Genomic DNA, 27881 nt, shown 5'->3' with positions numbered 1-27881 from the left:
ACAGTCCTAATATTTTGGCCACCCTAGATACATGAGAGAAACACCTTTCAATATAATACAATAACACCCACTACAACCTCAATAATAAACATAATAGTTAAATGAATACCTCTCTGACAGTGTCAACAAAAACTGATATCTGGGTATCTTTGTTTCATTCAGCAGCAGCAGTTTGTAGCTCAGAGGATGTGATGTGTATACATGTAAAACTTGTTACAGGCAGTTTGGACAGGGCCGTAACCAGCACTGCTACATTTATATATCATATGTTATCAAGTGTTTGTAGTTTTGTACATTTCTTTCTTTTGGTACATCACAATGTGAACACTGCACTGTACGTTTCACTACTGCACTCAGCAGCCAGTGAAGCTTTGTCCCCATTTTACCATACAGTGATTCAAGAAATCACAAAAATGAGTAAAAGATTTTTCAGATGCATAATATCTGTGATTTTGTCTTCAGATAGATTATTCAAAAGACGCTGATGGAGCTCCCTGAAGATCAGACCTCTGTCGCTCGTTATTTATCTGAATGTTTTAGTTAATAGTGGATTACATACTGTATGTATTAAGTTAAAGTATAATAATAATAATAAGAATAATAATAACAACAACAATCACAGCCTGAACTGTAAAAGCCTTGTTGCCTTTTCATATAGCACCATCATCTGGTCAAAATTTTTATGTCATGTCCAATACTTGGATTATTTTTGTAAAACTGACTACTACACCAACCTACTGCAAGTTCTTACTGCTCATCTCATTTACTGACTTAATTATTTAGTGCCTGATTTCCATCTACATTGAACTGCTTGAGAGTGAAGACTAGATAGATACTTACCAAATGCTGTTGGTAAGTTTAATCATCCCATTAACATAAACAAACAAAAAACTACTCTTACTGTGCATTTAAAGTCTGTGTAAAGGCAATTCTGAGATTTATTTTAAATTACATTAAATATGTTGGAAAATAGTTGCTGAAAATGTGAAAAGATTTTGAACGATATATTACTGAAATGTGGAGTCAGAGGTTAAAACAGTTTTCAGTCCAGGATTTTTGTGGGCGGTCCTAAAGGGTGGCTCGATGACACGCTGAGGCCACCCTGAGCACACCCCTGCACCCCAAGCAGAGAGACAGAGATGAATTCATCTCGCTCAGTGTTTCAAAGTTAGTCATGAAATTTTCTGAACTCATCTGACACGGTTTAGTCGCTTCAAAATTGCTGCTTAACTTCTTCCCCCCGAGTGGGCGTGGCTTAAGCACATTCAGTGGACAGTCCTGGAGCGGAGGTGCTCATTTTTATCTGATTTTGACACCTAATTTCATAAACTTGATATTTTTAATCATTCAAATTTGGCTACGTAGTTGATAACACTTTCTTCTTTGGTCTGAAACTCTTTTTAAAAAAAGGCTCGACACTGATGTTCTGGAGGAGGTTGAGTTTTATTTGGAAATCTGACAGGCATGACTGAACAGTGAGCTCTCACCTTAAACAGAAAAAACAAACAAACAAAATCAAGACAGCAGCACTACAGGTAAACGATACTAGTGTTTGAGAATGTCATATTAAACATAAATCGACTCACACACACACATTATGCACTCTTGTCATTCACACACACTCACACACACAGTCAACTCCATGTCAACATGTGGACATCCTCCATTAATAATCACACTACATCCAGAGGAATTCCAAGCACTTAGAACAATTACCCACAGTGTAATTAATCTAACTATACACAGATAATTTATATATTTTGATGTATATAGGGTATTCAATAAACAGTATTCCATTTAGACAGTTTCATCAAGTCAAAATTTTAATAACTTTTTCCATAAATAGTGAAAAAAAACAAACAAACAAAAAAAAATACGTCTTGTCAGTTCCTCACCACTGTGATTCAAAAATGGTCCCAGAAAAGAACATGAAAAAAATAAAACACTAATGTGCACGATTTTTCAGCAGTCTCGAAAACGGAGAATCAAAACCACCAACGGAAAAAATCAAAAGGAGGAGGGGAGGGGGCAGAGGGGTAAACGTTGATACTCACACTCACAGCACAGACTGGTTACTACATTTACAGAGGGGTGGTGGTGGGGAGGGGGTGGAGGGACTCTGGATCACTGTACAGGTTAAGATCAGACAACAAATCAAGCAGACTGTCCACACATCATCCCACAACAACCAATACATCTTCATGCCCGTTCTGTACGCACGAGACCTGACACAACTGGATGGCTTTAAACAATATGGATAGATCACACAGCTGTCAAGTCGACCGCCAACATGTTTCTGCTGCCATCCCATCCTGTCAGACCCACGGGGGTGTAATGGAAGTAGGTGAAAATCTCCTATTTGTTCTTGCTGCTTTGATGTGGAATGAATGAGATGGTGGTTTCGATGCAGACACTTATTTTGTAGATAGGATGAGGGCCACGATGAGGCCGTAAAGCCCCAGCACCTCGGCGAAGATCAGGATCAGGATCATGCCCACGAAAAGCCGGGGCTGCTGGGCGGTGCCTCTCACGCCGGCGTCTCCCACGATGCCGATGGCGAATCCGGCTGCCAGCCCGCTCAGGCCCACGCTCAGACCGGCACCGAGATGCAGGAAGCTCCTATTAAAGAGAAACGGAGAACGATTAGTCATATCTTGGCAACACACTGAATGCTGAGTATACAGATGGACAGCAGAGAAGTCGATTATAATGCACGAGTGCTTCCCTGAAGCCACAAATCAGATCTATAGAGGGGGACTTTTATTTTAAGATGCATTTTACTGATGTAAAGGACCAAAATATCCGTCAGTACTCCACTGAGGCCTCCTCAGTCACCCACATTTTCTCTACAAAGAACAGCAGCACGTGCGACTTTCAAGCAGAGGGATGCATGGCGCTGCCAGCAAGGTCGATAAAGGACGCAGTGAGGTAAAATTCTTCTGGACTCTTACTGTATGCCAAATAAACATCAAAACAAATCAATTAGTATTTTTGATGAATTATTTTAATAATTTCATTAAGTGAATGTGATTTGGGGCGACTAGCTCACCGCACTGATCACATAAAACCCGACTTGACTGTGTGTTTGTAGACTGTGGGAGCTGGAGTGAATGAGACGATGTGTCAGGACGTTGGTTGATGTCACTTCACATTTCATCCTTATTTTCCAGGTGACGGAGCTCCTCTACAGCACTGTACCCACGAAGGCGTGCAGACTTCTGAATCAAAACAATTTGATCAAATCCTCCTCGTTAAAACTGAAGCAGTAACTGCTGTTTGAATCTGTATGACAGAATCATTTTAGTTTTTATACAATGACACATAACTACATTTGTTTGGCTTAAGTAGTCTCTGGTTTACCAAAGCTTCTACATATGTCATGTGAAAGGTTATTACATAATTGCGCCAAAGCCTGTGAAGGTTGTTTTGGTTTTCCAGTCCACATAAACTGGATGGTCGGGTCTCAAAATGTTTACAGCCTGGTACAAAAGACAGTTTTGGTCTCTGTGGTGTAACTGTAATGTGCATGTGAATGTTCATCTTACTTGTAAAGAGAGACTCTCTCAGAGATGTTGTTTGCTATCAGCACGGCCACCACCAGCCCGTAGATGGCGATGATACCAGCCATGACCACGGGGATGATGGACTTCATGATGAGCTCTGGCCGCATCACAGACATGGCAGCGATGCCTGTGCCGCTCTTTGCCGTCCCATACGCTGCTCCTAATGCTGAGTGAGAGACGAGAGAGAGTTAATTCATCTGTGCAGTTCAGGCGGTGTTAACTCTTCTTTTAAACAAACGATTCACACCAGACGAGATATTCAAAAAAAAAATAAAAAGCTGCATGAGTGTGATTAATCCAGCTGATCGATTTCAGTTCATGCCACATCTGACAGATGGTGTAGAGAGCTGACGTGCAGGTAAAACAGTAAAAGATGTTCGACTGCCAGCAGATCTCTCTCGCCCAGTGAATGATACATCAACAAGGAGAGGCGTACTAAAAATCACACTAGTGCATCTATTTTTAAGGTTTCCTCACCTCTGAAAAACATTTTTAAAGAGTGATGAACGGTTGCACTCTGAAGCCTCAATACTTTTTTATTATTATTATTATTATTATATTATTATGATTATTATTATTATATGACCTTTCTGCTCTACTGTCACTTCACACGTCACTGATGCCTGATCAGTTTGTGTGAAGCTTCGTCCCGTCGTGTAGTCCACAAAATTTTCACACCAATTAAAAAATGTTTACTGCCATTTGTACTCCTAGAAGCCGTATGAATTGTTTATACTTTAACATTTTCAACATAAATACTTCAGGCCCGTTTCATTCATTAGCTGCCTCTGTGCCGAGCGAAGTTCCTGTCCAACTGAGCGCGCCTTCTTACTTTGCGATCGTTGTTCTCAATTAAAACCAAACTCGAGGTAACTGTTCACTGCATCACTTGATGATGAAGTGGATGGACTTGAATGTGTGTCTATAGCATCAATCTGCACAGGGCATCATACGTGGCAACAAGCAGAGAGCAACTGTGAGTACAGGATGTTACATGAACACAAACCAATTCACCACCTCTCACCTGCTCGTGCAGGTGTGTCGACACATTCGAGGGCCTATGTTCCCTCATTACACGAAGCGAATGTTGGTGTGTATTTTCTCCAATCATTTCAGTAATTTATTCTGGCAGGGAAAGGCCGTACAAAAATAGGAGATCCTGGAAGATTTATTGATTAATTAATCTAATTAACAGAACTTCTGAATCCTCCCATCATCAGTGCATCATGGCCCAACGCTGCACTGCATGCGGTGGTAAATGTCACATTTCTATCATTAGGGTCTTCTCATCTCCTTTCCAAAACATTATAATCACTGTTTTTATGCAACTGTCACCTCAAGAACTCCTGAACTCTTGTGACAGCATCCATGAAGATTTAACTGAGGGGTGTAATGTTTTCAGACTCAAAGCTGTAAAGTTGAATTGCACAGCTGGGCCGAGGTGTCTCTGAATGCCTGTGGTTAGGGAAATGATTTATAACAGAGTCTGAACAACACAGCGGCCATATGTCGAGGGTACTTTAGAAAACGCTGTACCGTTATACAACTCAGTTTTTGCTCATTTTTTTTATTTTTAGATTTCTATACACACAATAGATCTATTTCTCGCTAAAATAATAATAATAGGCTGCCTTTGTTTGTCAGGGTCAGCCAATCAGTAGGGCAGGTCAAGACTTTGTCCTCCTGGAGAAGAAAGTATTGTAGCAACAGTTCAGGGTCTAATAAATGTTTCTCTCAAAATAAAACTGCATCTTTTACCAATAAATCCTTGCACATTCCTGCACAGCTTTTAATTTGACACATGTACACTGAAACATGTACATAAATGTATATCTTTTACTACATTTTTATATTTTTCTTGTATGTGCGATTCTGTTTCATTCACACCTGTCAGGTGTGGATGGATTATCTTGGCAAAGGAGAAGTGTTCCCTGACAAATGGGACATATGTCTGAGCCAGATTTGAGAGAAATAGTTTGTGTTCAAATTCATGAAAAATGTTCGCAAAAAACAAAGTGTTTACATTTCTGTTGAGCGTAATTCATCCTCCAGAGAGAAAGAAAAAGAAAAACAACAATTACGCGACTTAATAACCAAATGTAATGTAAAATAAAAGTAATCCAGTATGTGTTGAGCACAGATTTCTACTTCTGTACAGACCTGGGCCAGAGTGGACGTTGTGTGAACGCTGCATAACGAGACGCCGATGTCATGCCTTCAGATATGATCTTAACACTACATAAATGAATGAACAGGAGCACAAAATGTAGTTGAATTGAGTGCACATGAACTAAGGAACACACACCTCTTACATCGGTAGTGAGACACTAAAATATAAGGACGTCTATTGCCCTACATTTAAATTAATTTGTATTAAATTACAGATGAACTGATCCAGTTGGGTGTTGGCCAAGGATGTGCCTGATCCACATTAAAACACAGGTGCTGTGTCAATGTCATGATAAAATATAGTGATTCAGATTTTAAAAAAGGTAGTACCTGGCCTAAATTCAGGGAAAACATGTGCACTGCTATTGGATTGTTTAGGTATCGTACCTGTATTTTTTTAGAGACGAGCACGTCTTATTTCCAAAAAAAAAAATGTGACGTGTTCATCTTATAAAACATCAAATTTAAAATTTAGAAAGGAGGCAACGCTGGCTTCATAAAGTCCACAGTGTCTCCTGATGTCATCATCAAAATCAGGAATCACCTCACTGATTTAATCACCCCCAAAGAAAATCACAATGCATGTTGTGTTTGCTTAGGTATAATGTTATCTCCTCTGTGACAGACTGGGTGTATCCGGCTGAGTGCATGCTGAACATGATGGCGGTACATGAATGAATGAATGGATGGATTTCACCCCCCCACCTCCTTTAATCTCCCATACTGGTGCTTAAGGCCTTGCTGCTGGCCTAAAACACTCCCAATGCACCTATATTTATCTTATAATTCATAAAATGAATGTTTCTCTGGGCTTCATTATGACAGATTGAGGATGAGAGGGTTAGGAGGGGAGGGCAGCTGCCACCTCAGTGAGGGTCTGCGTCACCAGCCAGCCGAGCTCTGATGTGATATAACCCGAGTTAGCAGCGTCAGGAGCGGCTTCACGTCGGAGCATCGCCCGCCTCTGCTTCGCATCTCTGTCAGGTGTGTGTGAGCTCAGCTTTGTCTCGTTTAATATTGTTATATTTCTATATATCACCACATGAAGCTATGACCCGTCGTTGTTTGTGTTTTAAAGGTTGAAGGTTGAAGGTGTAGTTACCGCTGAAGACCATGGCCGCAGAGGCTCCCATCACGGCGAAGAAAGGCGAGTACTCGGGGCTCTCCTCAGAAGACATCCTCGCTCTTTTCACTCCTTTTACCCAGCTACGAAGAGACAAACTACACTTTAGAAGGTTGGGTTAGGTGTCCTCCTTTTTCCCACCGTCTGCCGTGGACAGGTTAAAACGCGGAGGGAGGGAGAGAGAGACGCCGACAAGCGGAGCACGACAGCGAGATCACCGGCGGAGAAGAGGAAAATGGCGAAACGGAAAAAGTCACATGATCGGCCGTGTCGGGAGAGTCCATTCGTGTGGACACGGAGGGGGGGAGGTGCTCGACACAAACTCCATCACTATTACTCACAGCTGATGTTTTATTTAAAAAACATCTTGTTAAAAGAACTTGTTTGCTATTAATTTTAAATGAAAAGCTCCAGCTGTTTTTGATACGTTAATATAAATATATAAGTTTGTAGTGTGTTGGTATGTTCTGCTGCAAGTGCACTGACTGCAGTTGAAACGCTAGTAGTCACTACGCGCTGGCGTATTAATTATTAGGTGTCACAGACAGTTAAATCAACCATAAACAATGTGTGTGCGCTCCGTCTTTAAAAATGTAAGAACAAATAAACAGAGTGTGTTTAACACGCGAGCAGACAGCACACACACACACACAGTGTCTATGTCCTGCATTTACAGGCATGCATCCTTACAGCTGAACAGCAATGTCAGTGTTGTGTGTGTGTGTGTGTGGGTTGTTTTCACCATCTGGCAGGTAGAGTTTCGTTTAAAACAACATTAGACTTCCTTTAGGAGTCAAACACACTATGACAGTCTTGACAGAGTCACCTGGAGAGGCACCCTGCAGCCTTCTTTGTCAAGGTGACACTTAAAATGGGTGTTTCTAATGTCACCTTAAAGGACACTTCACCTCAAAATGTATTCATTCTTCTTCTTATAGATTACCAGCTTACCAGATCTTAACCCTTTTCTCCTGCAGCAGCATCCCTTGATGCTTAATAAAGATTGTCCTAGCCTGTCCTCATCAGGGTCACAATGGGGGCTGGAGCCTAAGGCGGGGTACACCATGGACAAGTCGCCAGTTCATCACAAGACACATAGAGACGAACAGATGGATGATTTTTGCAGATGGATGATAGATAGATAGATGCTGGAGATGTGGTTTGTTCCTTCTGAAGTCCTTCCACCACCATCTCTTTGGTCTTGGAGGTGTTCAGCTGCAGCCCCAGCCAAAGTTGGAACCAGGAGCCGCCTAGCTGTGACACACCACTGTGCCACCCTCCTTTAATAATCAAACTCATTGAAAATGCATTTTCAGAAAGCGCTCATATATCTCAGTTGATCATAGATTTTCTTTCTTTGAAAGATGAGAACATAAAAAGGGTTTGCATATAAAGTTTCATCACTTATCCTCCTTAACATTACACCAGAAATGTGTTTACTGTGTTTCACAACACCGCTGACAGTTTGCACGGTGAGGAAGGGCGTCGGCCGTGCATGAATAAACAATTTATTTGGACTGGCAAATTATGTCCTGTTCCTCATTTCAGATCTTCTAGGCAGCCACATATTGTGGAAGTATCCTGAACAGATCATTTTCCTACAGGAGTTATGATAATTTAAGACATGCTGTGTGGGAATTTTGCTGTCGCAGGTACACAGACTAACTCTTAATAGGAAATATATGGACATCATTGCAGCATATACACTCTTAATATAATAACGCAATATAATACGCCTTCCAACTTTACAGGCTTTATTTACATTCGTTTCTTTCATAGGTTTGAGTTTCCTGCAGCCTTTAGCCCATAATCTTGATTTTAAATCAGCTGCAGCAGATTTATTCATTACACTCAGCATCATTTGAATAAGAGGGATTTGCCTTTGGTGAGTTGTGCTTTTATGAATTCCTTAAGATGAGGTCTTATCAACTCCTCCATTTCATTTCTTATATTATTGTTTGGGTTGATGTTGTGGTCTATACCCCCAAACACGGGACAGCAAACCCCAAACATTCAGTTTACTGCTAAATAAAAAACACCTACGGTGCTTGATGACATGCACCATGAAGTGAAGCAAACTGTCATGCTGCAACATTATCATGTAGAGTTTGTGTAACGTTTTTCTAGTTCAATTGTGTCACAAGACTATATTTAAGATACAATCTTATACACTACAGATGAAAAGTGAGAGCAGAATAGACAGATGAAAATATGTAGAGCACACACATGACTGTCACTTGTTCTGGTCAGAGCTCATTCATGTGACCTGTTCCTACTCCAGATGCAATAAACATTTCTTTACAGTAAGAGGAGAATATGTATTTGAGAAATAAAGCTTTCATTAAAAGTGTATTGTCCAAGGTCACATTAACATATTGACCAAAAACTACCTATACAAGACACACAGAGAGAAGTCCTGCTGCTTTATAATAAACCTTAAAGTCCAAGAAGGAAACACATAAACGTGTTGGAAAATAGTTCCTGAAAACATGTGAATAGACGTGTAAGGTTGTGTTTCACCAGTTTTCAGTCCAGGTTTTTTTTGGGCGCTCCTAAATGGTGGCTCGATGACACACTGAGGCCACCCTGACCATAACCCCGCTCTTCTAACACATTGGCATTTAGCATCTGTGGTTCGAAGAAGAAGTGGAGGTATTTTGTGGAGGACCATAATTAACGGAGAGCTGAAGATTACCACCAACACCACCCACCTCTGCAGTGAGCATTTTACACCGGCTGGTTTCCCGGACTGTTGTGAAATACTATTACATAACTATCATAACAAAACTTTGCTCCCAAAAGATTTAGTCTCCTCTGACTTTTGAAATCTGACACTGCTTATGAGGACTCTATATATCCTAAACATACATCATACATTTCTTACTGTTTGTGGTGGCCTTAACCAGCAGGGTTTCCAGCATCTTGTAACTTTGGTAGCACAAGGAAGAATCTTAGAAATATATTTCTTTAATGAAATCGATTCATTTTAAAACATTATACTACAAAAACATTATAAATTTTCAAATTAAAATACTACACGATGAGCTAAACTATGACTGCGACACAGTAAACAGAGATAAAATGACCAATTAATCATGGCTCGAGATGGGAAATATTAAAAGAAGTGGAGATCAGAAGTACCAACTTTTCAACCAAATCAGCTCTGGTTCTGGAACCGGTTCAGTTCAATAAATAATCTTTTTATTAGGAATAAAACTGCCTCCTGTGTGAAGTGATGGTAGCAGAATAAAGTTGACCTACGCTGCTGTATTTTTAACATCTGTTACGATGGTGGTATAAAGTACAAGTTAAAATGTATTTCAAAAAAATATATCTTCAGTCTAACAGTGCTCACATCATCATCTGCTGGCTGATTTACTGACCGGTCAGGGCGTCATGTTGGACATTTTCCTTCCAGTAAAGAGAGCTCTGCTATCATACTTCAATATGCTATTATAAATTACCTTAACTGAACTTGACAGTTTGTTTCAACACCACATCAATCAGTAAAAGGAAGTTAAATGATGTGGAAAGTGGTGGAGATCAGACTTTCTGAGACGTCACACAAGATTACACTTTATATAAACAACATATCACAAGGAAAGCATGTGTTACAGACACACTGTATTTTAATGAAAGATTAGGTTAAAATAATACACTTTTAATGAAAGAAGCAGATATTTAAAAAAAAAAAAAAGAAAAATCACCATAAATATGCTACACAATCCTAATCACACTTTTGCTCTAACACAATCGAGTAAATGTATCTGTGAGGGCGGCTCAGTGTTAGGATATACACAAACACGTGTAGGATAGATCTCATCAGCATGAAGTAAAAGTGAAGACATCCCAGCTGTGCAGTGGAAACTCTAGACGTGAACCCCGAGACGACACCATCCAGCTCAAGACATCCACCCACCCACACACACACACACACACACTCACTCACTCACACCCACAAACACACACGCACACACTAAAATGTATACCTACATGCAGACACTCACATTCCAGACTTAAGAAATCTTGCAGGAGACTTGCAGGCTTTAACTTTACTGATTCAACATCCTGATTGCCTTTGGCAGAATATATAAGTGTTTCTGATCTTACCATAAAAAACACAAATTTCACTAAAAAAACAAGCCCCTCTCTGCTGCTGTAAGCTCTCCCAGAGCCTTACAGGACTAAACAGGCCTAAAAACGTCTTGGTTTGGGCCAGATTTGTCTAAATGTGCACCTTAAACTTAGAAGGAAAACCCAAATATCTTCATCCGATGTGTGGGAAGGTCAAATTATTTGACTTGCTCTGCTCTCGCCCCCCACAGAGCGTGTTTTAGTGGTGGCCGATAAGGATTTCATCACTCAAACACTTTAAAATCCAACATGCACACACACCTGTGTGACTAACATCTCCCAGTCGTTCACACACAAACCCCCCCCCCGCACTCATTCAGTCCATGTCCCAGCACAACTAGCAATCGGGATAGCAAATATCAACAAATGTGTTGTTGTTGTGGTCGCCCGGAAACAATGAAGAACAGTAAAAGATAAGGCATCACATGCTATTCTTGGCAAAGCCGTACGAAGTGAAAGTGTGGCACAGTGATGGCTCGTACGCGGGATGAGGAAGCTACACTGGAACCCTTTTTATGTCGAGGGATGCAACTTTTTGAAAAAGTCATGAAGAGCGGTGAAGGCTTTCCTCTCAGTCCCAGCCGTTGTCCTTTATCATGTGGGACAGCTCGATGATGAACTTCCCCTCCTTGTACTTCTGACTCAGCTCAAACGCTTGCTCCTGCAGAGGGGAGGTGCAGAGCAGACATTAGAAAGTAGATTAGAGTAAAGCTCAAATCAGACCATGGGCACGTTCTCCTGCTGTGACTGTTTAAATCATCAACAAGACAACAACTACACAGCAGAGGAGTCTAAAAAGAGGAATCACCTGGGTGTTACTCCAGTTTTCTGAGGAGGACAAAGAGGAGGAGAAAAAGAAGGAGATGGTCAAGGAGGATAAGAAGAAAAAGGAGGTTGAGAAGAAGGAGGAGGAGGTTGAGGAGAAGGAGAAGTTGAAGGAGGGGAAGGTTGGGAAAGTTGAGAAGAAGAAGAAGAAGAAGAAGAAGAAGAGGCACCCTGGGAGCGATGAGCGGTGAACAGAGATGGACACACTTACATATTTCCAGCCCAGTGTGGTGTGACAGTTTTCACAGTAGATGTCAGCTACTGCGTGAAGTCCCGTGAGCAGCAGCCTCTCCTCTGCAGGACCGCAGCCGACGTTCACCCTAAAAAAAACAGATGCAGCGTTGTCACACAGCAGCCTCTGATCACAGTGATAGATTAAGTGCTAAACTATGACAGACTCTGTATTTATGACCCACTATCCCAGGAGGAGCGTGACTAAAGTGAACTGAACGCAACCCAACTTCACTCCAGAGCAAATCACAGTATTTCCCACAGATGACAGTGGAACTGGTGAAGGGGTATGTTTCTGTTTTTAGTGGGTCATTTCTTATTTCACCATTTTGATTCTACTTAATTCTCCACCTCTGTTTAGTGTTCAAACTGTATGAATCTGCTTTTTAAAAATGAGTTTACACTGTCTCCCCCAAAATGAACTAGTTCCCATTCATTTCCTTTTTTTTTTTTAAAGACTTGTTTGTTTGATTTGATTTGCTGGCTTTGTCTTGTGGTCTTAAAGTCTGTGTAAAGGGCACCCAAAAATATGCAAAAATATTCATTATGAAACTGTGGCATACTCAATCATGTTCCTATTTTCATTGTAGATTCACATAAAGAGATCGAAACTATGACATAACACATATGGAATTATGTGGTAAACTAAATTACTGTAATATGAAGCAAAACATGATATCTTTTGCTTTCATGATAGGTGTTTGGAAGATTTGAAGGGACGTATTGCTTACTTTAACACATGACACATGAATTGACTGGTAACCTGTGAAAAGTGGCCTTTACAGTTTCCCTTTTTAACTAAGATTTGTATTTTTCATTTTCAAGCCAAGGCTCATTCCAACAGCAGACCATTTTGTCATACGGCCAAAAATTTACCGGGTGTCCTGTGTGTGCCGCAGAGAATACACAGCTTTTCTATTTTTGATGGACGCTGCCAAATCTGAGCAAGTTAACAAAGTTTGAGAACATATGCACCAATGCAAACCATGCAAAATACTTACACAGAGTTGAAGAGGTAGGCTCGGCCCTGGCTGCCTTGGAACGACTACGAGACATAGAGGGGGAAAAAAAAGTTTCCACAACAAATTAATTAGAATTTTTCAGCTTTACAAAATATTTCCAAAATGTTTTACACTTGCTGACTCATTTAAGTCTCTTAATTGTTTTAAGTCAGTCCAGTTCTTCCAGTTCAGATGCTTTATGAGCCACCTGAAATGAACAACAAAGGACGGTAGCGTTCTCACCTTGGAGATAAGATCGTCATGGTTGGCCAGGTGGGCGCGGCAGTGCACGCAGCTGTAGCGACGGTGGCAGGAGTCCAGGTAAGCCTGGAAAGTCTTGGCCTTTGTCAGCTTCACCATGTCTGAGGAGGAAGTAGGATTGTAATATGTCATTGTGCATGAGTTAGTGATGCGGGCATACAGGCGACACACTGGTTAAACCTTGAAGAGATCCTCGCCAAGCCATTTTGACTGTGTTGAATGAATATAGCTCAAATTTGTCAGAGGATGTTTTTTTGTGTCTGTGTTTTTTTTTAAATTGTTGTCTCAGTTCCTTAAAAGCTACACAAAAATGTATGATGCATTATGAACGATTTCCTTTTGGACAACTAGCTTTAAATTTGTACTTTTATATTTATATTTGTCCACCAGATGGCACTACTTTTTCTGCAAGGGTGCCAATAAGTGTGTGCGTGTACATTAAGTTAATGTATAAGACATCATAAGTATATTAAAAAGCTCCAGTGTCAAATTGAGGCACTATAATCACCTGGAAATGATTATTGGTCTGTTTTAGTAGCATCTACAGACACTGCTGTATTTTTTAAATCATAGCTCAGAAGAGTGAAACTTGTCACTGGCTCTAAACAGGGACTTTCGTGTATTTCACAGCAACCTTAGCTTCTCCGTCACGTTAGAAAACAGAGGGTGAGTGGAGGGTGTTGCAATCACACTGCTTAACACCATTAAATTCGACGCACTGCTCCTGTTAGTGTGTACTTCCTCTGGCTGCTTTATTGAGTGATTTAATGTGTGCCGTTTGTTGAGTTTGTGAACAGGTTTGTTCTGTTTTCCTTTTGGCATCTTAGGTTTTCTTTCACGCAAAAACAGTACAGATCTCTCTCTCTCTCTCTCTCTGTTGACACAGCTAGATTAAGTTTGGCATTTTTTTTTATTGACAAGGTTGATTCATTCCAAACCACAAAGACAATTTCTACCAGGAAGAAAAATAAGGTGTGACTTACTACCTGAAAAGGTCAGACTTTGTATCTATGAAACTACATTTCAAAGCATTATAACTTATCATGGTTTTCTTTTGTCATTTCAACATCTTGTCTATTTTTTTTCCTATCTTACTAGAACAGGCTCACATAGATTCGGACACATTAATCTAGTTATATTAAAACAGATTAGAATAGAAGTCAAAGTCTTCATTAATCAAAATGATAAGACGTGACTTACTACCTAGAAAAACTGAGACCAGACTTAGTATCTCATAACTTAGACTTTGTATTTAGGAAACTACATTTTACAGCATTATTTTCTTTTTTTTATTATTATTTCAACTATTTTTTAAAGCTATTTTTGAAGCAGGAATGGGCTAGGACAGCTTCACACAGATTCATCTAGTTATATTACAATACTTACTTTAATCCCCTATTTAAGTTTTAAGTTGTTGCACAAGAGTCAATATGTAGGAATGTTAAAGAAATATGAGGCTGTGTTTGTTTGTTTGTTTTGCCTAAAAACACCATTTAATCCCAACAAACCTTCTACATTCCCCAAATATTACTGATGACCTGTCTTTGGTGTCTTTAATCGTAGCTGCTGCCCTGGTTTTCTCATCACAACAGCTTCATTTCTCTGCTGGTGCACTTATCCAAACCTGTGCTCTCTGCTGTCTGCACTGATCCACTTATATTACATGAATCCCCATTTAAAGTTATTGCACAAGAGTCAATATGTACATATCCTTCCTCCTCCTCGAGTTTATTCTATCTACACAGTATCTTGTTGTTGTCATGTAACATGTGACAGTGCATGCATCATTATAAATAGATAATAATAATAATAATAAATGAGACTACAGCTGGCAGAGGTTAAAACCAGGGCAGTTTATCAGGCTGCTTGCTTCCTGGTTGCACAAACAATCCTCGCTCCATTAGCTGCATCCAGTCAACCCAAATCAAAGCTGCAGCTTTTGCACATGTATAACCACCTGTCTGTCTGTCTGCCTGTCTGCCTGTAAACGCAGACACACATGCTCTCACACGTCTGTCAGCTACAACACAGACTAGCCACCAGCTTAGCTTTCGTGGCTAGCTGGAGCTAGCTCGCTCCGCAGCCGCAGCTCGGAGGCGCATTGCAGGAAGATCTCCCCCGGAGACTGTGTCGACTCACCTGACAACCCCGGAGCTCGTCAGTCTTCACACAGCGGGTCAAATGTGTTTGACAAGAGGCGGAAAAAAAACCCAGGTACGTGTCGGTCGGTAGGTCCAACAGTCGACCACGCGCTGGCTGGCTCGCGGACAATAAAAGCCAAACACAGACAGACAGCAGCTCTCTCTCTTTCTTTCTTTCTCTCTCTTTCTCTCTCTCTCTTTTCTTTTAAAAACAGCTTTAAAAAAAGTTCCTCCGCGACCTTTTGTTAAAACTAAATCCGACAATGTTGGACAAACAGACGGGATAACCGTGCGGGAGCCCCCGGCGGGAGAAATATGCGGTTTGTTTATAAAAAACACGCAGAGGAGGAAGTCTGAGGAGTGCAAAACAAACCCGCGTCGACCAATAGGAGCCCGCCGGTGACGTTTAGAATGTGGGTCAACCAATCAGGTTCGACTTCACGCCAGCCCCTTGCTATGGCTATCAAGCCTGGTAGTTACAGAGCTATGAAGGCTGCTGATTGGCTACAAATGGGTCACAGGTACACACTGCAGGTTCACAGGTATTTCAGGTTGAAGTGTCAAAAACTGCAGTTCCTCAAACGTCCACTTGAGGCTGGCTACAGAAGTGAGTCACATTATGTTAAAATGTCTAACTTCACAGCAGAGATAAACATGTTTACAGCCTGGTACAAAAAACAGTTTTGGTCTCTATAGCTAATTTCCCCATTCAGGACAACTGTACTGAGGTTGAATTTTTATTTAACTCACCTCTTCAAATTATTTTAAGGATTAAAGCTCCAGTGTGTAGGCTTTGAATGCCTCTAGTGGTGAGGTTGCAGATTGTAACCAACTGCCATATTTTCCGGACTATAGAGTGCACCTGAATATAAGCCGCACCCACTAAGTTTTAAAAATAGAAAATAAAAAATTACATATATAAGCCGCACCAGACTATAAACCAGGTTGAGAAATGAGATATTTACCGGATACACAGAAAGATTTTGTACCGTAATTGTCTATTTATGTACTGTTTCCGAACAGTGCCTGTAACACAGCAGTAAAAGTGCTCACCATGGATTTATTAACGCCAAGTTTACATGCAGCAGCTCTATTTCCTTCCTGGATAACCAGATCGATGGCCTTTAACTTAAAAGCTGCATCATACGAACTTCTTTGTGTGCTTTCCAAGGGTGTGAAAATGATTTGCTGTTAATAATTCATTGTGCGTGTTGTGTTGCATGTGCTAAATAAAAACTAGCGTGTTCTTCTTTGCACTGACTTCCCCTGTCTGTCTCGTTTTTGCACTTCCTGTTAGAGAACCCTGTGGCAGCTGAAGAAAAATCTATAGAAAAGCCATATCTTTGTATAAGCCGCATGGTTCAAAGCGTGGAGAAAAAAATAGCAGCTTATAGTCCAGAAAATACGGTATTCATACTATACACATGACGGTCCAACACAGTGGACTCCATGGAAAAGGACCCGCTCCCTCTGTGGATACATAAAGGAAAGTTACGTGTAATTAACAGCGTGGGCGCTGATTGATTGATTGGCAGGTTGGTGTTGTTACAGATGGCTTGTTTGAGCCCTCAGGCGTCGTTCAGCCCACCTCAGCTCCACCGATGATCCACGTTTTTTGCCAGAGGCACCACACTCTGAGCTTCGAAACCATGAGTGACACCACGCATACACTTTCCATCCTTTATACTGTCAGTGGCTACAGTACATGACCTGACCATCAATTGAAGTCAAACCATGCTGTCTAAATTTGGTGGATGGGGGAAGTCAAGACGATGTCGACAGAGCGAGAGTGGAGGTTAAAATTAGATGGTGTCCTGTTTCCCTGTCATCCGTCTTGCAGTTCTGAGCTACAGTACATGACCTGACCATCAATTCAAGTCAAATCCTGTTGTCCTAAATTTGGAGGGTGGCAGTTGTCTCAGAGCAGATGTCAGCAGCATTGAGGAGCTCTTAGAATACAATGTATTGATGTGTTGCAACAGCAGCATTGTGGTCCCCTAGCACAGCAAGATCCAGCATAAAAAGGCTTTCTGCCAAGAAATGTGAGGCTGTTTTTTTTCCCCTAAAAACACCCATTTAATCACAACAAACCTTCTAGATTTCATAAATATTACTGATGACATGTCTTTGGTGTCTTTAATCGTTTTCTGATCCAAGAGCTTCATTTCTCTGCTGCTACACTTATTCAAACCTGTGCTCTCTGTGTCTACTGTATTAAAGACCTCAGTCTGCACTGATCCACTTATATTCCATTAACCTATTTGTCAAAGCAGGTCAGAAAAATACAGCCTTTGTTTCACCAACAGAGTGGTTGATTATTATCACAGCAGTGTGGCCGGACTTTGACCGTAGCCTGGGAAAAACAAGGACACGGGTGAGGCTGACTGCGCGTGTAAACCCTCAGTTTATGTTGTAGATGAGCGAGTATTAAAACACAGATGCACAGTGATACATTAAATACACCAATATGGATTTATAGAATCACTAAATTGCATTTTTATTGTCATTTATTCACACTTTTGATTCTAACACCACAAAAAATAATACAAATATATGAATATAAACTGAATTGTAGCAGATAATTGATTTCTTAAGACCAGCATTAACTCAAAGCAGCCATGTCAGAAGATACCACCATACACAGTAAAAACAAAGTCACGTTCACTCTCTTATCATGAGAAGTGCGTTGTCAGGTGACGTGGTACAGCTGGTTAAATATTCACTCCAACTGCAAACAAACACTTAGACCATCCCAGCACTTTTTTTCCACAAAATCCACCAAAACACACTCTACCTGCCAGATACCATCCCATTTCATTGATCAGAACACATTATCAAAATCTACACAATCCACTGTCTAAAATGTCACCCCACTGCTTAAAACAATTAAAGGTCCAGTGTGTAGAATTTAGTGGCATCTAGTGGTGAAGTTGCAGATTGCAAACAGCTAAATACTCTCTCACGCCTCACCCTTTTTTTCCAAGCATGTAGGAAAAACTCTGGCTTCAAAATCCACATAAAAAAACAAAAGGCCACATCTAGATCTGTGTTTAGTTTGTCTGTTCTGGGCTAATGTAGAAAAATACGGGTTCAACACGATGGACTCCAGGGAAGTGGACCCACTCTCTCTATAAAGGGGTTAAAATTAGATTCAATTCCTGCTAGTATCGTCCTAAATCTTACACACTGGACCTTTAACTTGCATTTAAACCGTTAAACTTACCAATATGAGTTATAGACAGAATATGTACTGCTCTAATATTGTCATGTGGATCCATCCCAACCACTTTGACAAGAACATATCACCAGTATTGTTTTCTTTTTCTTTCTTCATATCCTCCGTTGTTGTCTTGAGTTGTTTAGTCACTAACTTTTTACGTTATTCATTTATATTAATTCAGATCATCTGCCTTCATTCTACCACATAAATATCATTATTGTGAGGGTGTGAGAGGCTGGGAATGACCTCCTGAAGGCGGCACAAGGCAATCACAGCTGTAAGCTAAAGATAAGATAATTCTTACTCATCATATCATATTTATCGTATTTAGACAGAAAAAACACCTCCTCCTGAGCTGCATTTAACCCCTGCAAAACCAGAGGTGCAGATATTTTCAATATATTATGCACATATGTGTGTGTGTGTGCACACATATACACATGTATCTCCATTTTTACCACTTTTGTTTATTTATTCGATTCACACATACTTGCACATTCCTCTGGCCACATGAATACTTAAAAAAAATTCATACATGCAAAGAAAGTATGAAATGTAAACAACTAAAAATATGTACTAAATTAAAATATTGTGTGTATGTCTGGTTATTTTATTACATCTTCATGTTGTACGTCTCATTGCACTAACAGGAAAAATAAAGTTAAATCAATTCAGTGCTGTTAGATACATCATTGTTTCTTAAAACCCTGCACTGTGTCTTACAGACAGTGTGTGGGTGAAGGTTTGCAGATAATTCAATCAACAGTGATTAAAGGATTGAGATTAAAGCGTTGGATGATAGTTTTGTTCCCATGCATGGTGTTTAATAATTAGACCAACAACTCTTTGTCTTGTCACGATTAAAGAAAAGACACTTTGTGTATTCGCTTCTGTTTCACAGTCTTTTCTTCTGTTTGCACACAATCCTCTTTCATTATTCGCTTCATCATTCCTGAGTAATTAATTGTTGTCATTGTGTGTTTGAGGTCAGTCGTGACTTCTGAGGTAGTTCGACAGAAGAGTCGGATAGTCGGTCATCACCCCGGTGGCTCCCACTTCAATTGCTGCCTTTATGTCTTCGTCTTCATTGCACACAAACAAGTGCACCTGCAAATACAGATATATTAGTAATAGTAATAGTAATGATGTGTTCAAGGTCCTGGAGACCTGCAGGACATGTTTAACAGCTCAAAACACAATTTTAACAGAATGAGTTATAAACCTGATTTGAACTGATGACATGTTTCAGAAGTTCACTACAGAAAATTTGACTATATTTCTGGATTTCTGCATTTAGAGGATAAATATATTTAATGTGCTCCTTAATACCGCATATGTCTGTTTGGATTTCTGTTATTGGAGTTTTATACGCCTCCCAAGTGACAAATTAACCTCAAGCAAGTTAAGCCACAATGTAGAAAAACGGTGCAACTTTCTTGAAAATAAACCTATAAAACATGAAATATTTTCATTAATTTCTGTATTTTGTCACTTTGAATAAATGTGTAATGCTCAGTTTGTGGTAAAATGAAGGGTTACACATTTAAAGGTACCTTTTCTTTTTTTTCTTCTTGTTTCTACAGTTAAATGTTTGAGCTTCACTGTGCAGAGTTTGACACTAGAATGATGAATTCACACTCATCTGCTGAAAGTGGAAAGTTGGACTTGAAACCTGAAACTTTCTACGCAAAAACACTGAAAATCTTTAGAGATCCTGAATTTTTTATGATGTGAAGGAGTTGTTATGCGCTGAGCCCCTTTTGCTTTTCACTGTGTTAACCCATGACTGTGCAGAAGTTTACAGTTCAAACCACATCATCACATTTGCAGATGATATAACCGTGGTGGGTTTAGTCAGTGGAAATGAGATAAGACAAGAGAGGACAACTCACTTATTGGTGTCATTGTTGACTTCAGGAGAGCTCAACGTGACTGCACCTTGCTGAATATCAACAGCTCCCGAGTGGAGATTGACACATGACATAGGAGGGCCTCACATGGACCTTTAACCTGCAATCTTAAGCAGCTGAAATGACCATCGGGGTCTCCCTTCCCTCTGTCATGGACATCTACAACAGTCCTATCTGCTATGTTTCATGTAGCACCATGGCCTACACTTTCCACAGGTGTAGGACATCTCATCCCTCTGTGTTTGTATGTGGATACTAAGGGGAAGAGCTTTTCTTAGTCACTACCTCAGAAATTACTCACAAGTATTCAAATTCTCTGGTGCCCTCAGCAGCTGACAAAGCCACGGCATATGACTTCAATTGTTCACATGCTCAAACTATGCGGTGACCACTCATGGTCTGACGATGGGGGTGAGCTCATCCCAGCAGAGATTACTCACATCAGGACAGAGGTGGTGCATTCAGGATACTCATGATGGATGTTTGTCTCAGCTGGAATAAGTTTAACATGCATGAAACCATCAGGAGCTTTGGTTATATTAAGTCCTACAGTTGATGATGCTGTAGCAGTGTTTTGACCTCATGTTCAAGTGGCTTGTTTCTGACTCTTGTTACATTAATGCACATGTTTTGGATCATTAACTCTACATTGTGTCATGTGGAGGTTGTTTCTTCCCTCCCGTCACTGGGTGTGGCCTCATTACTCATTTAATATATTACTATTATAATATAATTAGACAGTGAGTGTCAATAATGAGGTAAAGCACACCCACAAATGTAATATTGCAATTTACAACAATTACCAACTTGAAAATATATATATAATCAGTCTGTATCAGGAGTTGGGTAGCATGTTGAGTGGCCTGATGTTTACAATAAACTGATCTTAAACTGATTCAGTGGTTTGTGTTTGCATATTGAGTCTGTAATCGTTCAGCTTATTGAACATTTTGCTCATCCTATCCTCATTTTTAAAAACATTACTTTACATTTGAAAATGTTTTTTTCATATTTCTGATTGTAAATTTAAATATTATTCTTTACCTCTGATGGCACTTATTTTCTCTTCCAGCGTTCATTGTTAGACACCAAAACAGCGAGACAAGTTTCTCAGATGTGAAAACAGCAGTTGGTTATAAATAAACCTGATTCTGCTAAATGTTTCGTACCTGAATTCCCCGGGCTGCCAGGTGTTTAAACAGACTCTTCCTCATTGTTACTCTGCAATGAAACATGAATAATTCAGTTTCTAGTAACAAACAAAATATAATCTAGAATTTTATGTTGTCGTCAAATAAACTGCATAATTATACTTCAAAATGTAATTCTGCATAAAAGCATCACTTCACATGTTTGACCATTTGAAACAACCAGTCAGTTGTAAGTTTTTCTTGAGTCTTAAGTATTCCCTGTAAGGAAACTTCACTCACTTTTCTAACAAAGAGATGACCATCTTGTTCCTCAGTATGCGCTTCTCAGGGATAAACGTCCTTCAGAGACAAAGAAACAAAGAAAAAAGCGACAGACATGTCTGTATCGTGACACATTTATCAGGAACAACAGGGATGATGTGTAATGACACATGCACACGCCTGCACACTCACCTGTTGATGATGCGTGGCAGGTAGAACTGCAGTAAACTCTCTCCCAGAGGCACAAAGGGCAGCAGGCCGCTGTAGAAGAGCAGCAGAAGCAGCACGCCTCGGTTCACAGTGAAACTAAAGGGCATTGAGCCGTTCTACGAGGAAGCAGAGAGACAGTTTGTATAGTTTAACTTCACGTTTCAATCAACACTTTATTATAAGCTCATGTTGTCTGTGAACTGATAGCTTTGTCTCCCCCAGGTGGTTCATGTACCGTTGTGTGACATTCCTTCATGATACTTGAGTTCACAGTGGCCCAGACGGTGATCCCCTCCCTGTCATAGCGTCTCACCAAGTCAGACACCTACAACCGGACAAGAAAGGTTCATATGAATCAAGACAAACACAGTCAAGCATTACATTGTGAATACTGGCGCTGTTACAAACAGGAACATTAGTGTAAAACATGGGCCGTAGATAAATCATACCTGAGGAGTAAGTGTCATAAAATATTATATCACAGTTTGATGGTTAGTGAAGGTTTTATTGTGAGAACAGCATGAGGATCTAATACACCCACTGATTTGAACATTATTCCATGTTTTAAACATTAGAGAGTTGTTCTAAAACTGCTAAGAGTTGTAGTTTTTAAGTGTTTTGTACCTTTTCTATCAGCTGCTTGTTGTTCTCTTTGATTTCGATGCTGACAGGCATCTCAGGAAACTTCCTGAACAGATCCTCCAGCAGAGCGAACTTCCTGTCTGCACCGCTGCTGTAGCGACCTGAAGGAGAGAGGCGTGAAAACAAAGCTTTCACCACACAGACACACTCATGTACACACACTCGTATTGACCTACTTCTTCAATAAAAGGCTTTTTGTTAATGATGAATCAGACGATGAGTGGAGGAATTCACCTGCGTAAAATGTCACCTCCAGTCTCTCCTTGTACAGAGGCAAATCCTGAGAAGGGAGGAGTGAAAAGTTGTATTATTTACGAATTATTAGAATATTGATTGTGATTACCAGGAAAAACAAATCAAAGCATCCATCCTGATGAGGATGATCCACGTCTTTGTCGATTTTTAGATAAGCCAGGAGGCAGGAGAAGCAGGACCATCACACTGAGCTTCATTACGGCTCTCAAGAAACTTGTGGGTGACGTCACGTATACGCTGTCCATTCTTTATACTGTTATTATGTGAGACGTGAGTTTAAAGTGAATATCTGGCTTTGCATGGAGCTATTTTGCACTTTGGAGCAGCTGACTAAACGGCCACTGAAATGTAAGCACTTATTCGGCTGAGGTTGGAGTTACCGTCTCAGCACGACCTTGTGACCTTTGTCCTCCCACCTGCAGCTTGAGTGAGGAGATGCTGACGTCGTGGCCGGTTTGCCTCAGCAGATTCTCATCGTGGGAGACCACCACGTGTCCGTCCTGAGTCAAGTGACAGTCCAGCTCGATCATCTGCGTGCCCTGCTCCACTGCACTGCAGACAGACGGAGGAAGGACAAGAAAATGAGGATATGTGCACTTGTTACGTGAGAGATTGTGTTCACTTCTGCTGTCCTAATGGTGAGACAACAAGAACCAATCATTTAAAATGCGGTACAAGAAACTAAAATGTCTAATCCTGATGTTATGTATCATAACTAATAAAACAGAAAGGACAGCCCCTTGCTGCTAAAGGTAGATTTCCAAATATCCTGCTGTTGAGCTCAAGACATGCAGACTTAATCGCTCTTTTATCGTATATACTGTGAAACATGTTATGATGCTGGATAATCACTCAGTTTTCTGACTTATTAAAGAGAGATCAGAGTACATTGGATGATGCTCAGGCTCTCTGAAAAGTACATTTTCCCTCATTAGTCCCAGCGGACCACGGCATCCTGCTCACTGTGTAAAAGAAGCTTTCAAACAAACCGACTGCTCTACCTCCCCGTCAACATATCAACATCTCTGGAGTTTGTCCTGTAAAGAGCTCAGAGTTTCCTAGAAATGTTTTTGTAAAGAATTCTTTGTTGTTTATATACATATTTAAATACATATATACATATTTTAATCATTTTGAAGCTGTCGTGTGTTCATACATCCTGACTAAAAACCTCACAGATGTCACCGACTAGTCAGACTTTTGCTCTGTAATCATATTTTCTTGATCGTGTTCTGATAAAAATTCATGTTGTGAAACTAAATTCTACATGCGTGGGCTCTGACCTAGTAATGCCGCCATCTTAGCTGTCCCTCTCCCAAGAAGCTTCATCTTTTGCCTCTCTCGCAGACACACGTATCTGGAAACCACTAGCTAATTATTATTATTACTAATTATTATTATTACTAATTATTATTAGTAGTAGTAGTAAGAAAAACAGTATTAGTATCTGAGTCTTGATGCATGTGTCCAGTGTGGCTAATAAACAGGGTAGATACATTTTAAAGCTGACCCTGTTTTAATCTTCATAAACACTTTTAAACTTATTTATCTGTGTATCTTGAGCAGCCTCTTGTCCCGACCCTTTAGGTTGAATACAGTTTTCGGTACAACTGTCATACGTGTCTGTGTATATTGCATCATAAAACTTGCAAAAATGCAACAATTCAGGTCATTTTTCATCATTTTTAAATGATCCTTGTTATTCTGAAAGAGGAATTATCCATTGAGAGGTTGATGAGCTGTTGCTCATCTTTCCGAGTCTGGTACTTACTGAGTGAACGCCTCCATCGTGCTTTCTATCCTCTCTCCACATCCTGGTAACAAACAAGAGGGTTGATGATTGAAACAGAGAAGCAAAAAAAACCCAAACAAACAGGAAATAAAGCTACATTTGGACAAAATTTACTCACAGCTAACTCCCTTTTCTGATATTTTTATATCGCTGTTTCTACTGTAGGTGAGTGAGGAGGAAACAAGTTCCTCAGTGCAACCATATTATTAAAGATTTTACCAGATGTTTCAAAAGCCAGAGGCACGCTGAGTCACTCTTCGCTGCAGCAAATGATGTTAGCAATCAGATATCTGCCTTCATCCTTCAACATGCTTCCTTTAGTGTTTGTTGACTTTATCTATATCTACATCTGAGCTGTTTGTTGCAGATTAACAACAGTACAGAGAAAAAAAAGTCATAAAATAAAATGTTTGCCACGCTGTTATAACGTGCAGAATGTCGTTTAGAGCCTTCACAAATGTGCAAGTTACTCATCGTTCCATGGGCACTAACACACCCCAATATTATCCAAAGTAGCAGCCTCTGTGGCTGTGAAGTGAGTCAGTTGAAGTCCCTATGTTAAAATGTCCAACTTCACAGCAGAAATAAACAGTGAGTGAGTGACATCAGGGATACACTCTCCATTCAGCGATAAATTGTCACAGATGCTGGATTTTGAACTTTGCACTGAGACCATTTTGGATGGTCCTTTCTCTCTTCTCTCTTCTCAGTTTGGAAGTTTGAAATATAAATTATGTCACAACACACTTCTCCACTTTTCGCCAGTTCATCTCAGATGAGCTCGGGTCTAGAGAAGTCTGCGGCATTTCTGAATATTGTTTATATGTTTTTCTCTTTGCATAGTCTTAACTTGTATTTGCAGATGCAGCGACAAACTGAGCCTCGAGCCCATGTAGTAACATCCTTTACACAAGCATGACGGTTTCTAACACAGTGCTGCCTGAGGGGTCAAAGGTCACGGGCACTTAGTGTCTTTGCTGATTTCATGGAGAGATTTGTCTGGATTCTCTGAATCTTTTCATATTATGGATAGGTTCAGTGATCTCCCTAAAGTTCTTGCAACTGTTCATTGAGAAACGTTGTCCCTAAACTGTAGTGCAAAGTGGTGAACCTCGCCTTTTTCCTTGTAAATGACCCGTCACCAATGAACCTGTTTACCTGTGGAACGATCCAAACAGGTGTTGCAAAATTTGTGCATTTCACAACTGTACCAACTTTTCTTTGAACGTGCTGCAGGTGTTAAATTTGCAAAAAAAAACAACAAACAATTAATTTCGAACATTAAATCTTGTCTTGCATTCATGAATTTAAGTTGTAAAGGTTCTTGTAGATCATTTCATTCATGTTTCAGACAACACGGCAACTTTTCTGTACTTAGATAGCGATCATCCTCCCTGATCAGGACATCATGGTACACCCTCCCTCCAGGCAGTTGCCCCCTTACCTCCTCTGTGCGAGATGTGTGTGCTGTAAAAGGCTGTACGTTTCCTCTTGTGGAGAATGAGTGGGTTCTTCAGCAGGTACAGCGAGGTGAGGGTGTATCCACCCAGAGCTGGGAGGATGAAGTACAGAAAGCTGCTCATCCTTCCCTTCAAATACGTCCTGTGAGTCTCCTTCAGAGCTGTAAAAATCGAGGTACCACCACTGCTGCAGGAACGGTGAGCCAAACAATGTGTGTCCTTGTTCAGCGAAAAAGGTATTTTATCTCTTAATGAAAAATCTACAACAATCCTCTTTTGTGTTTCTGTGATCTAAAAGCTTAACCAAACACAATCAGCTCTCTGTCTTCCTCTGAAGATAAGAAAAAAACTGGACTGACTGGAACGACTGAAGAAATTCTCCAGGGCACCTGAAGTCTTCAGAGCTGTAAAAATCTGTTAATGAAGCACCGACTCATAACCCAGAGCTCACCTCAGCTCTCTCCCTCTCCCTGTCTCCCCCCTCCCTCTCTGGCCTCTCCCCAGCCTGTGGCGATACTATTTCATTAACTTCACACTGCTTTTGTTAAGCTTTGGCTTTGTGTACGTGTGCCATACATGTACAACACATGTTTGCCAACACATTTCTAAGATTTATTTTGTTATGAAGCCCACCGTGGGTATTTTATGATGCAGCACATTCGTGACACTACGTCATTTCATCATCAATAACTCACAAAATAAGTTGTTCTACTTCCCAGATTTAAAGTTTCATGTAGCTGATGCCTGTGCAGGGGAAAAGACAAACACATCCCTGGGTGTGCAGCAGGATTCACAGCCTGTGTATATTTGACAAAGGCATGCAGAGTAAACTCTGACCTACAAGGCCAGAAATATGAAAAGAATCACATGCTTACAGGCGTGTATGCTTGCTATACATGAAGTTCAAAGTCAGCACAGTGTAGTACTGCATTGTTCAGCTTCAATAGCAAAGCTGGAATGTGACAAACAAAGGTGCGACAAGCCGAGCCGACTGTGAAATGTTACAGCAAGTCTAGAGAAATCCATTCGTCATATTAACAGTGAGACTTTCCAGCATTTTTACCACGTTTTGTTTAAACTTTTCAGTTTTTATAGTCTTATTTCTAAAAGCATACATTGCTGTTGTCATTTAAATCATGACCAAAGAGTTGGAATGTGTAGGACGGAGGGGGAAGCCGTGCTCAGACACGTTGTGAACGAAGGTGGGAAAGCTGCAGCAAGAAAAGCAAGTTCGTGGTTAAAAGTCACGCGCTTGCATGTATTCCCACGACTCAAGACAGAAGTTTATGCCGTGTGACAGTTTCACAATGATATCTCAGACTGTCTGTAGCATCAGCTTTAACTGTAGATTAGTTTGATGCGCACAAAAAAAGACTTAGTCAGCTAAGCCTCAGGCTAGCCCAGAAATAGAGCCGTGTTTTCTTAGTAAGAATTAGTGACGTCTGCTGATCATCGACAGTATAAAGATTGGACGTCGTATTCATGACGTCACCTCATATGTTTCTGAAGTTCAGAGTGTCAAGGCTCTGGTC

At 40.4% G+C, this 27881-nt stretch overlaps 3 protein-coding genes across 4 annotated transcripts; all 3 read right to left on the bottom strand.

The window, feature by feature from the left end:
• Window positions 1–1424: 1424 nt before the first annotated feature.
• LOC104929507 (V-type proton ATPase 16 kDa proteolipid subunit) lies at window positions 1425–7113 on the bottom strand. Its single transcript, XM_027285270.1, has 3 exons — window positions 6835–7113; window positions 3546–3729; window positions 1425–2619 (listed from the first exon to the last, which is right to left on the bottom strand). Exons 1-3 carry the CDS (start codon window positions 6908–6910, stop codon window positions 2415–2417), a joined length of 465 nt encoding a protein of 154 aa, XP_027141071.1. The 5' UTR covers window positions 6911–7113; the 3' UTR covers window positions 1425–2414.
• A 3348-nt stretch (window positions 7114–10461) lies between these two features.
• Window positions 10462–15833, bottom strand: ypel3 (yippee-like 3). Its single transcript, XM_019263653.2, has 5 exons — window positions 15447–15833; window positions 13290–13408; window positions 13047–13090; window positions 12026–12134; window positions 10462–11650 (listed from the first exon to the last, which is right to left on the bottom strand). The coding sequence occupies exons 2-5, from the start codon at window positions 13404–13406 to the stop codon at window positions 11561–11563; spliced, it is 360 nt and encodes a 119-aa protein (XP_019119198.1). The 5' UTR covers window positions 13407–13408; window positions 15447–15833; the 3' UTR covers window positions 10462–11560.
• A 3288-nt stretch (window positions 15834–19121) lies between these two features.
• On the bottom strand, window positions 19122–26743 carry gdpd3a (glycerophosphodiester phosphodiesterase domain containing 3a). Of its 2 annotated transcripts, none has more exons than XM_027285268.1 (10): window positions 26334–26743; window positions 24869–24911; window positions 23478–23649; window positions 23077–23122; window positions 22825–22943; window positions 22436–22525; window positions 22183–22316; window positions 22009–22068; window positions 21748–21799; window positions 19122–19775 (listed from the first exon to the last, which is right to left on the bottom strand). In XM_027285268.1, the coding sequence occupies exons 1-10, from the start codon at window positions 26470–26472 to the stop codon at window positions 19656–19658; spliced, it is 975 nt and encodes a 324-aa protein (XP_027141069.1). In that variant the 5' UTR covers window positions 26473–26743; the 3' UTR covers window positions 19122–19655. The 2 variants fall into 2 exon arrangements, with proteins under 2 accessions (XP_027141069.1, XP_010742347.3); XM_010744045.3 differs by having other exon boundaries at window positions 23514–23649.
• Between the last annotated feature and the right edge of the window lie 1138 nt (window positions 26744–27881).

Source organism: Larimichthys crocea, chromosome XII, assembly GCF_000972845.2.
Source record: "Larimichthys crocea isolate SSNF chromosome XII, L_crocea_2.0, whole genome shotgun sequence".
In the NCBI taxonomy this organism is placed as follows: domain Eukaryota; kingdom Metazoa; phylum Chordata; class Actinopteri; family Sciaenidae; genus Larimichthys; species Larimichthys crocea.
The sequence above is the reverse complement of the archived record's forward strand: the minus strand, read 5'-3'. Positions and strand labels throughout refer to the sequence as shown.

Coding starts and splice junctions, on each gene's coding strand:
- LOC104929507 (XM_027285270.1), bottom strand. CDS start 6,910: ATGTCTTCTGAGGAGAGCCCCGAGTACTCGCCTTTCTTCGCCGTGATG. Junction 3,730..6,834: donor TGCGGCCATGGTCTTCAGCG/GTAACTACACCT, acceptor TCTCTCACTCAG/CATTAGGAGCAGCGTATGGG. Junction 2,620..3,545: donor GAGAGAGTCTCTCTTTACAA/GTAAGATGAACA, acceptor TCTCTTTAATAG/GAGCTTCCTGCATCTCGGTG.
- ypel3 (XM_019263653.2), bottom strand. CDS start 13,406: ATGGTGAAGCTGACAAAGGCCAAGACTTTCCAGGCTTACCTGGACTCC. Junction 12,135..13,046: donor GCCTACCTCTTCAACTCTGT/GTAAGTATTTTG, acceptor TGTTTTTTTTAG/GGTGAACGTCGGCTGCGGTC. Junction 11,651..12,025: donor CCACACTGGGCTGGAAATAT/GTAAGTGTGTCC, acceptor TCCCCTCTGCAG/GAGCAAGCGTTTGAGCTGAG.
- gdpd3a (XM_027285268.1), bottom strand. CDS start 26,472: ATGAGCAGCTTTCTGTACTTCATCCTCCCAGCTCTGGGTGGATACACC. Junction 22,944..23,076: donor GGAGGTGACATTTTACGCAG/GTGAATTCCTCC, acceptor TCTCTCCTTCAG/GTCGCTACAGCAGCGGTGCA. Junction 19,776..21,747: donor TGGCAGCCCGGGGAATTCAG/GTACGAAACATT, acceptor CTGTATTTGCAG/GTGCACTTGTTTGTGTGCAA.